Source organism: Salmo salar, chromosome 16, assembly GCF_965601325.2.
Source record: "Salmo salar chromosome 16, fSalSal1, whole genome shotgun sequence".
NCBI lineage: Eukaryota > Metazoa > Chordata > Actinopteri > Salmoniformes > Salmonidae > Salmo > Salmo salar.
The window spans coordinates 14,724,378-14,740,562 of NC_138306.1; the positions used below are offsets into that span (position 1 = coordinate 14,724,378).

Here is a 16,185-nt window from a genome sequence, read left to right on the forward strand (position 1 = left end):
TTAGCCCACTAGGGCACATTCCTTTATCATTGCTTTGTAACGATACCTACTGTTTTGTATGCTTTCTGTGAATTACTTAGTTTAGTAAATAAATGATTTTAAGAGAATTGATGTATGGATGACTTAGTGAAGACTGGGTTCGTGCAGATAACAATTTACGATGTTTGGAATGAGACTGGACGCGAGGTAATAACACATCATTAAAACAAGATGATAATAGATCAGATCTTATAATATATGTTATAATATCTGACAGTTATATTAGGAAAATTATAACTGTGTAATCTGAATATTTTCCTTGGTGCCCCGACCTAGTTAATTAGTTACACGATTAATCAGTTAATTGCGTAATAATATTTACAGAGAGTTATTTGATAAACATGTCTTCAAGTTAATGATGCCCAACGACACGACAGAACAGACAAGGTATTAAACAATTGCAGCAAGCACGAATGATTTTCCCATTTCGTGAGACCGAGGCAAGAACGGACAAAGAGCCTGCCTGCTGAATACGCAGGATTTCCCACATGTGGGGAATGCTCATGGATTGGTAATAGCAATAATAGCTTGTTTTAAAATCACACTTCCTCATTATTGGTGGATTGTAGCCAATGAGCGAGAGAGATAGACATCTACACACACACACACACAGTAGATGACTGACAGGGGGCACTGTTTTGAAGCCACCGCACCTCCATCTTGGCACTCTCCCACATCGTAAAAAATATTTTGGAAGCTATAGAAATGCATTTGTAAATGTCTACATATTTATTCTATTACAGACACCTTAATGCATACTTAAATTACATGCGCTAAACATAAAAATATAAAAACATTTTCCATGAAGTATACTTTTTTGAAAGTTCTGTTACTGCCCCCACTACAACAAGAAAATACTTAAATACATGTAACTTCATTGAAATACTGTAGAATTCCATTAACTCCTATGGAGGATTGCTTCTTCTGGGGAGTGCCAATATGGCCGACCAGTGGCTTCAAAGCCTCTCATTGGCTTATCCATAGCATCAGCAATCCAGGGTTTATATACATCATTAATTGTAGTTTACCACTGCCAACACTAGGTCTGGAATGTAAATACATGCTAGCCTGTCTAGTGGCTAAAGTTAGCCAGCTCGAGCTAGCAAACAAACTCTGTACCAGAGTAGGTTCTCTGAATGACAGAAGCAATAGTGCATTGTGGGTAGTGCCGTAGATATCCGAAGTAAATAAATATTTTGAAACCCAAAACATTATTTTTGGAGTTAGAAGTAACCAGACCGTGACTACAACTAAACGTTTATAATTCTTTGACCACACTGTGGTGTTACATTGGTGAGTAAAGACTCCTGCTTCCTACCCTTTAAACACAAAATGTATTGTCACTCCTGGGAGTCTAGCCCACTCCCTTGTGCATGTGTAGTCTTCGTCATACCATCATCCTGTGAGAGGGAGGCACCAGGTACAAAAAAGGATTTGGATATCCTTTGTAACAACAGAGACTTCTTTCTCCCACTTAGGGCTCCCGAGTGGCGCAGCGGTCTAAGGCACTGCATCTCAGTGCTAGAGGCGCCACTACAGACCCTGGTTCCATTTCAGGCTGTATCACAACCAGCCGTGATTGGGAGTCCCATAGGACGGCGCGCAATTGGCCCAGCGTCGTTAGGATTTGGCCGAGGTAGACCGTCATTGTAGATACAAAATGTTCATAACAGACTTGTCTAGTTAAATCAATTTTAAATACATAAATGATATTCTGTTGGATTTGCACCTTGCATGGCTGCTGTTGCGTTTCCCTACATACACACATCAGGCGGTTGCAGATGTATTGCACCACTGTTGATGTGGGAGGGAGAACGGTCTTTGGAAAAAACAACCGCCGGAGATGTTACAAAAACAAATCAGCTTGGCTACGTGTATATTTGTATTCTTTTGGACTTGAATGTGAAGAATGTGGTGTTCTGGTGGATACCGGTGAAATACCAAGGATAAAGATTAAATGTAAAAAAAAACTCAAATATGGCCATGTTAGCCAGATAGAAAGCAGGGGGGAAAAAAACAGACAAACAAGTCCATGGCTGTTGGCCCCCGGCTGCACGCGTCATGCCTTAAAACGCTTAAATCCCTCTAGAGAGTGACTGTCTGTGCTTGAGAAGGAGACAATGGGGACTGTCTGCCAGGGGGGGGAGGGGGGGGGGGGGGTTCAAGCAGCACTAGCAGGGAACATAATGAAGCAGCACTCCAGACATAGATAAGGAGCCAATGAGGGTGAAAATCCTCTTCCCAGGAACCCAGTGACTGACACGGACAATCCGTCGCCTCATTGCCTTCGTTCTAAAGAGACCTGCCATCTTCTCCGAGTGGTGTTGTTCATTAGTCAGATGTGCAGTCAGAGGTTCATTGTGTTGATCCAGGGGAGAAACACATTTGAGCAGACAATGGAAGGAAATAATACATCTGTCTTTATTAGTAGCATCCGTGAGGACATGGTGCCAACATTCGGCTACAAGAAACTGGTTAGTGTTTGATGGTGCACAAAAAAAATCCTGGAGAGCACGGTTAATGGGGGTCATCAAGGTGATATTGGACATAACTGGGTGGGTTCACTTATGAAGCACCCTACTTTAGAATTTCCAGTAATTTCCCCCTGGCCTCCGCATTGAGAAGCGATTCCAAACAAATAACACAATCTATCAGAGGCTGCCCTCGGCTTCACCTAGACTGGTGGTGGCACAAAGGTGTCTCCATGGTGATGGCAGACACACTGGCAGCGTTCCCGTCTCCCTGTACAACACGTCTGCCCATACAGGCAGAGACTGAAGCCGCAACCCCATTCCTCTGCACCATACCGGAGTTCTAGACAAAGCTGAATGTTGGTGAACAATGTTGGTGGACATAGGGCTGTGACAGTAATTGAATAACCATGTAATTGACGCTTATGGATAAAGACAGTCGTGAAAATAAAATAAGTCAAAAACGTTTAAATAGGCCTACATTAACCAAATTAGCTAAGTGTATTAACTTTATTTTTATGTAGATACCCCCGCTATTAGGTAAAGTGTATTTACAAATGATTATAAGCCAATGTTCTGCTAACTTAAGTTAGACTGTCTATTTAAAACGGTCTACATCTCCTCTCTCCAAATGTCGCTTGATGCTCCAGCAGCTAAACCGCTAGATGCACGGGGGTGTAGAAGCGCTAGCCTATAGGCTATGGCACTTGATGTGTGGACTTTCTTTTATACAATGCACGTTTCCATTGCTTGCTAGTAAATAAATATGGACAATGCGCCAATCCTCTCCAACCTGGCATGGTACAACTTAATGCGTAAACTTTTCTTAAGTTAGACTAATCTACACAGATATAGGCTATGGACATGTGTATTTGTTTCCATTTTAATGATTTGTCAATTTAATACTATCGCATAACTGCCTCTCTCCCCTTCATACTTTCCTTGTCAATTCATCTTATTTCCTAATTTCGGAAACCTAAGGTAGGCCTAGGTTTTTTTTAATGTTTTAAGGAAAGAATAAACATTTTCTTGTGTCTGACATACGCTGGTGGCTTTGAATGACAGGTCCTTTTACAGGTGTGTGTGTGTGTGTGTGTGTGTGTGTGGTGTGTGTGTGTGTGTGTGTGTGTGTGTGTGTGTGTGTGTGTGTGAGAGAGAGAGAGTTCGCTGATTCTCTCTATAGGCCTAGATGTCCATCGATTGACCGCAGCATCAGGGTGTGATGTTACATTTTGAAAAAAAACATTTTGGAAAAAAAAAAAAAACATCGGACTTCGTGTGAATGGATGTGTGTCGAAATAGGATCCGTATTGAATATTTTTTTTGTTGTTGCAGAAAAGCCGACAGACAAGGATAAGTTAGGCATACATCTATTTTGACTCAGTCATGTGCAAATTGTGTGTCAATACAAAAATGTGATAGATCCTCTCCAACCTGGCATTTCTTAATTTATACATTAATATTTATAAGTAATAACCTGAATAATAATAATGAAGTGCCATGATGATAACAAAACTAGTTTCAAGTAGGTTTAATTAAGAAGCATATCCATGTAAACAAGTGTGACCTCCCCTTTTTACATTGGGTCTTATAGGCCTAAGACAACAGTAACATACATTTAAACAAAGCAAAATTGCACGTTTCTTTTGAGTATGATAGCCTATACATTAAGTTGTGTCAATAGGAAAATGTGACAATCCTCTCCAATCTGACATTTTTTTATTTGTACACTGGACTAATATTTATAGGTAATAATAACTAATGGTAATAGTGAAGTTGCAGAGAAAAGCCAAGTGCTTCTTTTGAGTCTGATATGCACCAATCCCCCCCCAATGGTTATGTTGGATGACCGTACATTGACCTGACCAATTACCATAACCTCAAATTCCAAGACCGTCACAGCCCTAAATAGACAGGTCAAGAAGAGTTCCCATTAAATTGTCAAATATCATTGTGACAATGTTGAAAAATTCAGAGTTTTTGGCTAATGGTTTCATTTGTTTCACGCACTGGAGACGTGAATGCTTTGAATAGCTGCACGTTTTTCCTCACTTGAATAGAAGAAACAAATATTTTCCGCACCTTACTAAGAGGCCAGTTTACAGACAGGCCTACTATTCTCGGTTTAGGCTAAACTTTGTATGTGCCAAGCTTGTGATAGGTAGGCAGTCCTAGCCTATTTATTCATAAGAGCACACTGAACATTCACAATAGGTAGGCTTGATAACAGAATGATCAGAATCAGCAGTGACCAGGGTTAGTTTCCCACAAGGGGCCTCAAACCTATCCCCAGACACATTTCCTCTTTCAGATTCTCTGGATCACATTTCCACCACATCGCATGATGAAAACATGGAATTTGAGCTGGGAGTCTAAGCTGCTATGAGCACATAGCTCATATGGCTGAGTCAAGGTAACTGGCTATGACCTTGGTATTCATCGGTCACCGATTTCACCGGACGATTAACATCCTCTTCTAGGTTAGCTTCATATTGATTAATTAACGTCATTCATAAACAAAGACTTGCCGAGGGGCAGGAGTCTGACAACAACTTCCCACAAAAAAAAAAGACTTCACTCACAGTCGAGAGGCAGTCGAGAGGCAGGAAACGCAGCGAAGAGAACAGAAGTTCACTCTTCCCCCTCATCCCTGGGTTGTGTCCTTCTTTATTTGAACCAGGGGGGAACGACTGCTTCCTCTCATTGAAGCCAAGAAGTTCAAGGCCGACTGCAGTACTGCAGGCATTGTTTGCAAAACATAGGAAAATCTTTGTGGTCAATCAAAAAAGTTTGAAGACAATCATTGTACCAATAATAACTTCTGTTATATCAGATGCATGTCTTTGAACGGATTATTTTAAACAAAATCATACACAGAAGAAGTAGGGATATTTTGGTAGCTAATGGCTGCCTGCAGTACTCCGGTTGGCCTTTTATTTAACCCTTATTTTACCAGGTAAGTTGACTGAGAACACATTCTCATTTACAGCAACAACCTGGGGAATAGTTACAGGGGAGAGGGGAGGTTGAATGAGCCAATTGTAACCTGGGGATAATTAGGTGACCGTGATGGTATGAGAGCAAGATAGGGAATTTAGCCAGGACACCGGGGTTAACACCCCAACTCTTACGATAAGTGCCATGGGATCTTTAGTGACCACAGAGAGTCAGGACACCCGTTTAATGTCCCATCTGAAAGGCGGCACCCTACACAGGGCAATATCCACAATCACTGCCCTGGGGGATAGGGATATTTTTTTAGACAAGAGGAAAGGGTGCCTCCTACTGGTCCTCCAACACCACTTCCAGTAGCATCTGGCTCCCATCCAGGGACTCAACAGGACCAACCCTGCTTACCTTCAGAAGCAAGCCAGCAGTGGGATGCAGGGTGGTATGCTGCTGGCCAAGTTGAGATACTCAATGAGGGAGCAGCACTGAGCTAGCCTGCAACATCACTTCCTGGGAGTAGCTCAAACTGCGCATACTAGGTCTACATAAATCTCCCACGAGACACCATCTTAGCAGATTTCCTGGGCTTCAAATGCACTATTGAGTCTTCACATAGGAATGAATGGTGTCATGTGATTGATGGCTTTGTGCATTCATATATGTGACCCGATTCAGGAAACTAGGCGTATGTCGCAAGTCACGACTTCACAGGAGAGCTCTTTGAACGTAAAAAAATATTTATCAAAATGTGTTTTTTGGCAGAAATGCCTTCTCGAACATGTGAACTTTCATGTGCCTTAATATCAAAGTTATGTCATCTGTAAATACAAATAAAGTAGTTAAGTTACAAGCCTAGTTGGTTTAGCCACAGAAAACCTTCCCGCTAGCCATGATTGGCTGAGATAATTAATGGGCTGGACATGCCAAGAGAGGAGTTTGGATTGGTCTGCGGTGTTGCATCTTGCATCTATAAAATTACCTGCTCGTAATGCGTAGATAATCCTTTTACTGCAATTTTTTTCAGAAGATATGTTAGCCATGGAGAACTGCAAATATGTTGCTACTGCTCTCAATAACATTGCTGGCCTGAATTTATCAGGCGCTATTGACAAAGGTCAGTTTCTGGACGACGATCGTGCCATGCAATGCTGACTCATTTCATAACACGTTTTGAAATCAGTGGAACACAACGGGCCAAACAAGCTGTGCAAGCTAAACGGAAACAACACAGGATGTCTTCTAAAAAGGTGTTGCAGTCTGCCATGAAGCTTTCATCCATGTATACAGGTAAGAATCTAGCTACAGATTCAGATATAGGTTTCTAATTTTGTCCGAAAGTTGTTTTCATTGCAAACTTAAGCTTGCTATAAGTTAGCCAGCTGGAGTTCCGACATTGAACCTAATGTTTTTTCGTTAACTTTAGCTTGCTATGACAATCGGTTTGTATTGCTAGTAACGTTACTCTATAGAGTGGGATTATAGTTCATTTTTTAGCTAGCTAGCTAGCTAACGTTAACATGACATGTCTAAACAAAAGATACCAAGTTAAAGCTTGCTGTTAGCTCGCTAACGTTAGGTGGCTGGCTGGCTTGCTAGCTAATATTAACGTGTGTATGAAGTGTGTGTAACGTTAGTGATGTTCTCTCAGAATTCTATTTTGCATTGCTAGTTATAGCCTAATGTTAGCTAGCTAACATTGAACTTATTGGTTAACTTTAGCTAGCTATGACAAAATCTATTTGTATTGCTAGTTAAAGCTTGTTGTTAGCTAGCCGGCTGACATTAAATGGCTGGCTAGCTACAGTAAATAACATTTCCTGTATGAACTGTGTGTAGTGATGTTCTCAGAATGCCATTTCGCATCTATTGTATAATAATGCTAAAATATTTGTATCTGGAATGTGTCTTTCAGCATTAAATCAGTAGAACACGCCTGACTAATCCGCCAGTCATCAAAAAGAGAGCTGGCCCAAGCAAGCAAAGACAGAAGCACAGTCATCAACTACATGCACCATTTCTTCACCAACTACGGAGTTGGGAAAACGTGTGGATCTGAATTGTGATAACTGCAGTGGTCAAAACAAAAACAAGTGTGTGCTCTGGTATTGTGCCTGGTGGACCAAGCTCCATCACAATCTGGACCTTCACTTCCTAATCACAGGCCACCAAGTTTGCCCCGGACTGGTGCTTCGGCCTCATCAAGCGGCGCTTCAGAAAGACCAGAGTGAACACTGAGATTGCTGGTGTTGTGAAGGACAGCACTGTGACAGGGGTCAACATCCCACAGCTGATTGGACTGGAGGATGGTACGGTGGTGGTGGAAAGCTATGGATGGCAACAACATCTGACTCCGTACTTCAGGCCGTTGCCACAGGTCAAGCAGTACCAGCACTTCGGGGTAAAAAGAAAATGTTTTCTTTGTATGAGGTTATTCTTATCTAAACTTGGGAGGTGAATTGATGTTGTGCAGGGTTGTAATGTCTTCTGATTTTTGGTTATTCCCTGTTTTACAGCTTCGATGCTCTGGAGCCTGGTGTTGCCACAAAGGAGCGTTCAGACTGTCGGGACCAGATTTCAGCTGATGCGCAACACTGACATCCTTCCTCCCATAGGTGGTCCCATTGTTCTTCAAAAATGCAGCTTATGATATACCATTTTGTAGCTCTGAGTCTCTACTTTTATCCAATATAAAAAACTGAAATTAAAATGTTGCTACATAAGACTGAATCCAGGTGGTGAGTCACATATACAGTCCTTGGTTCGAACCCCGCCAGGCTGCAGCCTCTCTCGGCCGAGAAATTTCTTAAGGGCTTAAGGACCATGGAGAATAATGAGTGTAGGAAGTGTCACCTCCACACCAGAGGAAGCAGCCCCCCCCCCCCCCTTGGCCTCTGCTGACAAAGCCACTGTCTTGCCTGCCTCTCAAAGACAACTTCCTGTGACATGGTCCAAGCTGAGAACATAGGCTTCACACAACAAACCCCTTGTATGATTAGCCTATAGGGACCTGAGTTTTTCTAGATCAGGGTATATGGGTCAGAAATCTTGGGCCAGGAGTTAACGTCAAGTAACCGGAGCAGCACAAACTCTTGGACCCTATGTATGACAAATGGCATAAGCCATTGTGTAGATCCTATAATTTACAATGTCCATGCGTCAACTATGTTTCCTTAGTTTTCATAAATATCTCAAGGCACTGCAAGTGGGCTACAATCCAATAACAGAAAAACCATAGTCAGAGGCCATGCATGAAATGCATTGAATTTCTGACAGGTCAAGAGTTTCTCACATGACAACCTGTGCTTCATCAGTTCCTTAGCAATGAATGAGCAGAGGGTTGACCTCGCTTTGCCATTGTGGGAAACCTGGTTAGGGAAAGAGGATACCTAGTCAATTGCACAACTGAATGCATTCAACCGCAATGTGTTTATGCATTTAACCCAACCCCTCTGAATCAGAGGGCCTTAATCGACGTCATTGGTGCCCGGGGGGGTTAACTGCCTTGTTCAAGGGCAGAACAGCAGATTTTTCCACCTTGTCGGCTTGGGGTTTCGAACAAGCAACCTTTTGTTTACTGTCCCAACGCTTTAACCGCTAGGCTACCGGCGGAGGAACATTTTGTTACCAGTTAAGGCTGAAATAGTTTCTCTCCTGTTAAACAGCTTCCTGAAAGTTATCATGAGACTCACTGAATGAAGGCTATGAAGTCTTGAAACTGTGTTATCCAAGCACTTAATGAAATGGACTAGTTAGCGACATATTCCCAGTGCTGTACTTCATTCATAAAATGTAATTGATTTATTGTCCATGTGAATTAGGCTTATGTTCCCTATTTAATCATCATTGATCTGATCTTGATTATGATCTGATTAACACAGACATAGCATTTCAATGGATATGGTAAAAAAAAAGGACTCAAAACCAATTACTGTAAATGAAGGGCTGTGCAACACTGGATGATTAGAGGTAAAGCAATACATCTATATGAAACGTCAGCCACTCGTATGTGGCCACATACGTGCACACACACTTAAAATGGTATCACCCATCACAAAGCAATCATAATAACAGCCTAAATAGAGTAAACCACCAGACCAATCCCACTAAAAATGTAAGGGTTTAATCACATGGATCATCAATCTCTCCCCAGTATTTTCATCCTGCAGGAACATTGATAGATGGAGTGCTGAACTTGCCTAAGGCCAGTGGCAGTGCAATCAGTCTTCCTCAGTCAGTCACACACGCATACTAGTGATGGGCATTTGACAATATTTCACTATTGAAATAATAATCATGAATTATTTTCGGATAGTGTAAATAAAGAAATCTTTTTATGAATAAATAGAAATGCTCTCCATTACATAGCCTATGCAGAGTCACCAGAAAACGCTAACATCCTGTTCAAGGATAGAGCATTTTCAACTTGCATTGCTAGTTATAGCTTAAAGTTAGCTAGCTAGCTAACATTGAACCTGGTAGGTTAGCTACCTGCAGATTTGTGCAGGGTAGTAATGTTATGAGTTGGGATTATGGTTAAATGTTTAGCTAGTTAGCTATCTAAACAAAAATACTCCACTTTGCAAGTGACCATTCACTACAACTTCTGTATCCTGTGCATGTGACAAATACTATATAAAATAAAATCAAAGTGTATGTGTTTACGAGAGACAGTAATGTGAAGAACATGACCTGCACCAAAGTCAAATTACGATATAACGTTAGGCCAACGAGTCAGTGTCCAAGTCATAAAATTCTCTGGTAGAATACCCTGCTTTTATTATTTCGTCACACTCACAACTGTAAGCTATTTTCTGCAATTGGCTCGCCATTAACTTGTAAATAATGATCAGGTTGTGAGTTTATTTTCCTGTAAAAATGAAGACAAATGAGCTAAAGTGAAGACGTTGGAGATGTTGCTATATGATATGGTCATTATTTGAACTGGCTATCTAGCTAACAAGCTAGAAACGAACAAAAACATTGTTTAGAAAGTTGCTTTTAGTTGCCGGGCTTGCAAGACTGCCATATAGTAAATTCATTTTTAAAACAGATGGGTTTATTGGTGTTAAAATACACGAGTTACGCTATTTTGGACCACCAGGCTGCTGATGTCATGCAGCCTGTAGTTTACATTTTTTGATAACGACAAGTCTGACATCGGACGACAATAGAATGTTGATGTCACTGCGACGACTGTCGATAGACGTAGTATAAACCAGTCTTTAGTCTTTCTAATCTTTGGTTGTTTAAGTACAGTGCATTAGAAAAGTATTCAGACCTTGACTTTTCCACATTTTGTTACGTTGCAGCCTTATTTAAAAATTGATTAAATAAAACAATTCTCAATCTACACACAATACCCCATAATGAAAAAGTGAAAACTGGTTTTTAGAAATGTTTGCAAATGTAAAAAAAAATAAAAAACATTTTTTACATAAGTATTCAGAGCCTTTACTATGAGACCTGAAATTAAGCTCAGGTGCATCCTGTTTCCATTGATCATCCTTGAGATATGATTGGAGTCCACCTGTGGTAAATTCAATTAATTGGACATGATTTGGAAAGGCACACACCTGTCTATATAAGGTCCCATAGTTGACAATGCATGTCAGAGCAAAAACCAAGCCATGAGGTCGAAGGAATTGTCCGTAGAGCGCCGAGACAGGATTGTGTCGAGGCACAGATCTGGGGAAGGGTACAAAAAAAATGTCTGCAGCATTGAAGGTCCCCAAGAACACAGTGGCCTCCATCATTCTTAAATGGAAGAAGTTTGGAACCACCAAGACTCTTCCTAGAGCTGGCCGCCCAGCCAGACTGAGCAAACGAAGGAGAAGGGCCTTGGTCAAGGAGGTGACCAAGAACCCAATGGTCACTGACGGAGCGCCAGAGTTCCTCTTCCAGAAGGATAACCATCTCTACAGCACTCCACCCATCAGGCCTTTGTGGTAGAGTGGCCAGACAGAAGCCACTCCTCAGTATAAGGCCGAGCAGCCCGCTTGGAGTTTGCCAAATTTCGCTTAGACTCTCAGACCATGAGAAACAAGATTCTCTGGTCTGATGAAACCAAGATTGAGTCACGTCTGGAGGAAACCTGGCACCATACCTACGGTGAAGCATGGTGGTGGCTGCATCATGCTGTGGGGATGTTTTTCAGCAGCAGGGACTGGAAGACTAGTCAGGATTGAGGGAAAGATGAACAGAGCAAAGTACAGAGAGATGCTTGATGATAACCTGCTCCAGAGTACTCAGGAGCTCAGACTGGGGCGTAGGTTCACCTTTAAACAGGACAACAACCCTAAGCACACAAGACAACGCAGGAGTGGCTTCGGGACAAGTCTCTGAACGTCCTTGAGTGGCCCAGCCAGAGCCCGGACTTGAACCCAATCAAACATCTCTGGAGAGACCTGAAAATAGCTGTGCAGCGACGCTCCCCATCCAACGTGACAGAGCTTGAGAGGATCTGCAGAGAAGAATGGGAGAAACCCCCCAAATACAGGTGTGCCAAGCTTGTAGCGTCATACCCAATAAGACTAAAGGCTGTAATCGCTGCCAAAGGTGCTTCAATAAAGTACTGAGTAAAGGGTCTGAATACTTATGTAAATGTGATCGTTTTATTTTTTATTTTTTATAAATTAGCAAAATTTCTAAACTTGTTTTTGCTGTCTTTTTATGGGGTATTGTGTGTAGATTGATGAGGGGAAAAAACAATTTAAAGTCAAGGGGTCTGAATAATTTTCCAAATGCACTGTACATGTGAATCCTTAAAGAGATGGGCTGAGGCTTCAGTGGGTGTGAACGATGCTGAATTGTGTCGACAAAGAGCTCTCCAGTTGGTTTACCAAAACATTCAAGGGCCATTTTCTCAAGTTAAGTTACAAGTATCAACTTTCAAAGCAAAATTACTTTCCCCATTGTTCCTTAACTGTAGTGTATGATATACCATTTCCTATGGGATGCGTTTTTCCATCGTTTTTTTTATGGTAGGCCCACATTATGATCAAATAGCCACAGTAGCCTACTTGGCCACTGTCAAAAATATTACTTAAAACAGGTACAGCCTCAGTGTTCACAGTAAACACGCACCGGAAGTTGCAAAGAATTTTCACAACGTTCAAGTTTGCACTCAGTGCCCCAAAAAACTAGAGGGAACATTAGTAGTACTACCTTTTAATGTATACATGTTTTAGCAAGCACTCTTATCCAGAGCAACTTACAGCACAGACCCCCCCCCCCTCCCCCCCCCCCGAGGGCGAGGCTTGCGTGGCTAGGCGAGTGTCGCTTGTATAGTGTAAATAGCCTGTGTAACACAAACACTTGAGTGTCAGTATTTAGATGGCTGCCTAGAATTCTAACACATTTGATGCCACTGATTAAAGTAGGAAAGCAACACTCTCCAGGAGAGAGACTGAAAAAAGACCCAGGCATATAAAATGTGTGAACAGCATCACTAAGAGTAATGTCTGGCATGAATAGCAAAAATGCTTCTAATAGCCTAATCCCCCCAAACACTCTCCCCTCTGCAGCTCCCCAGCTCCCAAACTGGCCTGTGCTCAGTGCCTGATAATAACACAGCCTACCGTCTGCCTGCGGCTAGACAGCATAATCCCATTGGTGGCAGGCAGCACTGCAGACAAGAGGTTTCCCAACAACAGAAAACACATAGGCTCAGGCAAAGCAACCAAGTGCAACCCCACCAAAAAGGGATGCGGCTGGGCCCACGTAATCTACCATGCAGGGGAGCAATCCGGGCCTTGGGCACAGAGGAATAAGGGAAGAGAGGGTGTAACAGATAAAAGCTCCTAACTACAATCCCTTTGTTGAGAGAGCCTTCAGTAAAAGACATTTGTGTGTACACACAGTCCCAGGTGAACCTTGGCATGCCTGCACTAAGTTAGGCCATAGTGAGCTTGCTCATACTTATGTTTGTTAATGAGAAAATAATGAGTTGTAGTGCAGCATTCATGCCTCGATCTCTCTCAGCCTGCAGGCAGAAGCCTTGAATTCCTTGCTCAGTTCCTGGCACCACACTTTATAGTTAAGCCCAGCTGTTTCAGTGCAATTTTTTTCTTCTGTAAAGCTAAACATGAGAGAATTTGCCTTACTGTGGGACCACCTCTAACATGCATGATGACAGGCCTCATATTGGCGTGAACCAAGCAACTGGGGTGAGATTTTATTTATTTAACTAGGCAAGTCAGTTAAGAACAAATTCTTATTTACAAACCCGGACGACGCTGGGCCAATTGTGCGCCGCCCTATGGGACTCCCAATTACGGCTGGTTGTGATACAGCCTGGATACGAACCCGGGTGTCTGTAGTGATAGATGATTTATTCATATCTCTTATCCTGGCCTCTTGGGAACTATGATTTTGAGAATGTGAAGTTTCGTCAAGGAAAACATGAAGTTCGAGGGACACGTCAAACACGTGCACTTGCCTTAAAAATGTGTTTCTGAATTCTAACGCTAGATGGCTCTCGCCATGTGGACATCTTTGTTCGGAAGGGGCATTTAAATTCCCGTCCTCGACTTGACCACCCAACACTCCCATTTGGTCCATTTCTCAATGATGAGACAAACATTTTCCAACATCAAAATGTTGTCTCTAGAATTCAGGCTACTTCCTCTTCCTGTACTGGCGTGGACGGCAGTACACTCATTGCCTCGCCTATTGTTTATTGGCCCCCAAACCCACAAGTCACTTATTTGAAAAAAGTTAAAGTCAAGTTAATCTGGCATCCTCACGGCATGAATCGTGACATGACGGTTAGTTAACACAGTAACAAAAACATTTAGCTACAGATGAAGGTTTAGGATTTCTGGCTGGCTGTCAGGAGGCGCAAAGACAAAACTTGACAAACACTAAACGACAACAGAGCTTAGACAACTGCGCTTGATTCGAAGTGTCTGCTCTAAAACTGACTAGATACATCTACTGCAAATAAAATACAACTGGCTGACAAACCAACTGTTCCTTCTACTCCTAAACAAATACTATAAAATAACAACCACGGGGAGTTCATTTCCGTACAATTGCGTGCTGTGTTTACTTGTGCAGAGATCTGGCACTGGGATAAAAAAAAAAAATACGTTTAATGACTCCGATTTCAACTACCGCATCGTCCGTTGTATGCTAAAAGAATGTAGGTAAACAAACGAATATGTAGCCAAGCTGCGCAAAGGTCCGTTCGCTCGCGCTGGGTGCTCGCGAGATGCTCTGCACGGTCTTGATCGAACCTCTAATCACAGAGCGAGACAGACATCGCAATACGACTTGACTTTCCTTAACAGATTATTAACACAGTCGTTGACGCACTCCTGTAATTTTCAAGTATGTCATTAAGGAATATTTCGGCTCCTTACCTGCCATGAAACCAGTCATTACAAATGTCGCATTCAATCATAAACCGGCTAACATCGTAAGACTGCCGGCAGACACAGTACAGCGGGGCCGCCGCCATCTTCTTAGTGTCCAAACAAACAACGCAGCCAGAAAGTTGGGCGGGGACTGTTTTCAACATACACGGAAAAAGCCGAGGGCGAAACGATAATTTACGATAACGTTGGAGGAGACCACAATAACGCTCTGTGTAGCATGATATTTGTTAATCATAATAAGCAATAATTTACTATTATTCAACCCAAGCAACGATCGCAACACCGTAATGTTGGCTATATTAACTCAACTTGCAAAATAAAATAACAAGTTGTAGAGTGTTATAAGCCAGAGGTCTTTGATGTGGCCTGTTGGCACCAGGTGCTCCAAATTGTTAATCAAGAGCGTGGCCTCTGGTATAAACGTTTGGCTAAAGCGGCGATAACCCAAAATATGGAAACTATTGTGGGACTGGAATGTGATGCGGCATATGTATATGACTTTTATTGTGATATCCATCCATACCTGTATTCTAATTGGCTCTTGTATTAGTGCAAGGGCTTCTGGGTAGAAGATCAGTCAGCGCTACCAAGATGTAGTGTGTGGGGTTGTGCCAATCACTCTCCTATTATTATGTATTTAATATATCCCCTTATGAGTTATACCGTCTCATCATTAACATATGAAGTCTGATGCACTGGTGCTGCATTCTGTTAGCTTCTTCAATTACAAGACCTTCAACCCACGTCCTTACACTAGGAACAACATTGCAACTGGTAGTGTTTGTAGGCATTGTAGCTATACGTTTATAACATACACTTTTCTTCTGAATCGAGAACAGACAAAGTATTGGCAAGAACAGGCTTTAGTTAAAAAGATACTGAATCCTTTCTTCTAGAATTCACATATTGCAGTTTTAAGGTATATGGTTGTTCCATATAAGTTCAATAACCTTCTGACTGCACTCCTTTATATTTGAACGAAACCTTCCAAACATGTTTTCCCATGGTAAGTTGTCAGAAAGTGACATTTTGGACCTGGATGCCAAAACATTTTGGAGGCAGAGTTGCTCAAAGTTCACTCATTTTGTAGCTACAGATTGTACACCTTAGTTTAACGCAAGATTTTTGGTGTCCATTGACAAATCTATGGTGGCGGTTTGTATGAGGTGTTCCTGTAACGCCCAGTAATGGACTTAAAAAATATTTGATTATATCACATTATCTTGCGTACAATCTGTAGCTAACCCATTTTGCATACCCTACCATGAGACATCCATGTCGAGTTTGATATTTTTGAAAGCGAAAATAAAACATACTTTTTTTTCTCTTTAATAAAGTCAATTATCTAA

The 16,185-nt window shown here is 41.9% G+C and overlaps 1 protein-coding gene across 2 annotated transcripts in view; it reads right to left on the reverse strand.

The window, feature by feature from the left end:
- LOC106573199 (lysine-specific demethylase 7B) overlaps positions 1 to 14,946 on the reverse strand; it is a 44,238-nt gene extending 29,292 nt beyond the window's left edge. The window contains exon 1 of one of the 2 annotated variants that reach the window (XM_045696984.2): positions 14,822 to 14,946. In XM_045696984.2, coding sequence (XP_045552940.1) covers positions 14,822 to 14,919 — 98 coding nt within the window. In that variant the 5' untranslated portion in view covers positions 14,920 to 14,946. The remainder of the gene's footprint in view (positions 1 to 14,821) is intronic. The other variant, XM_014147983.3, reaches the window with a different exon arrangement.
- Positions 14,947 to 16,185: the final 1,239 nt, after the last annotated feature.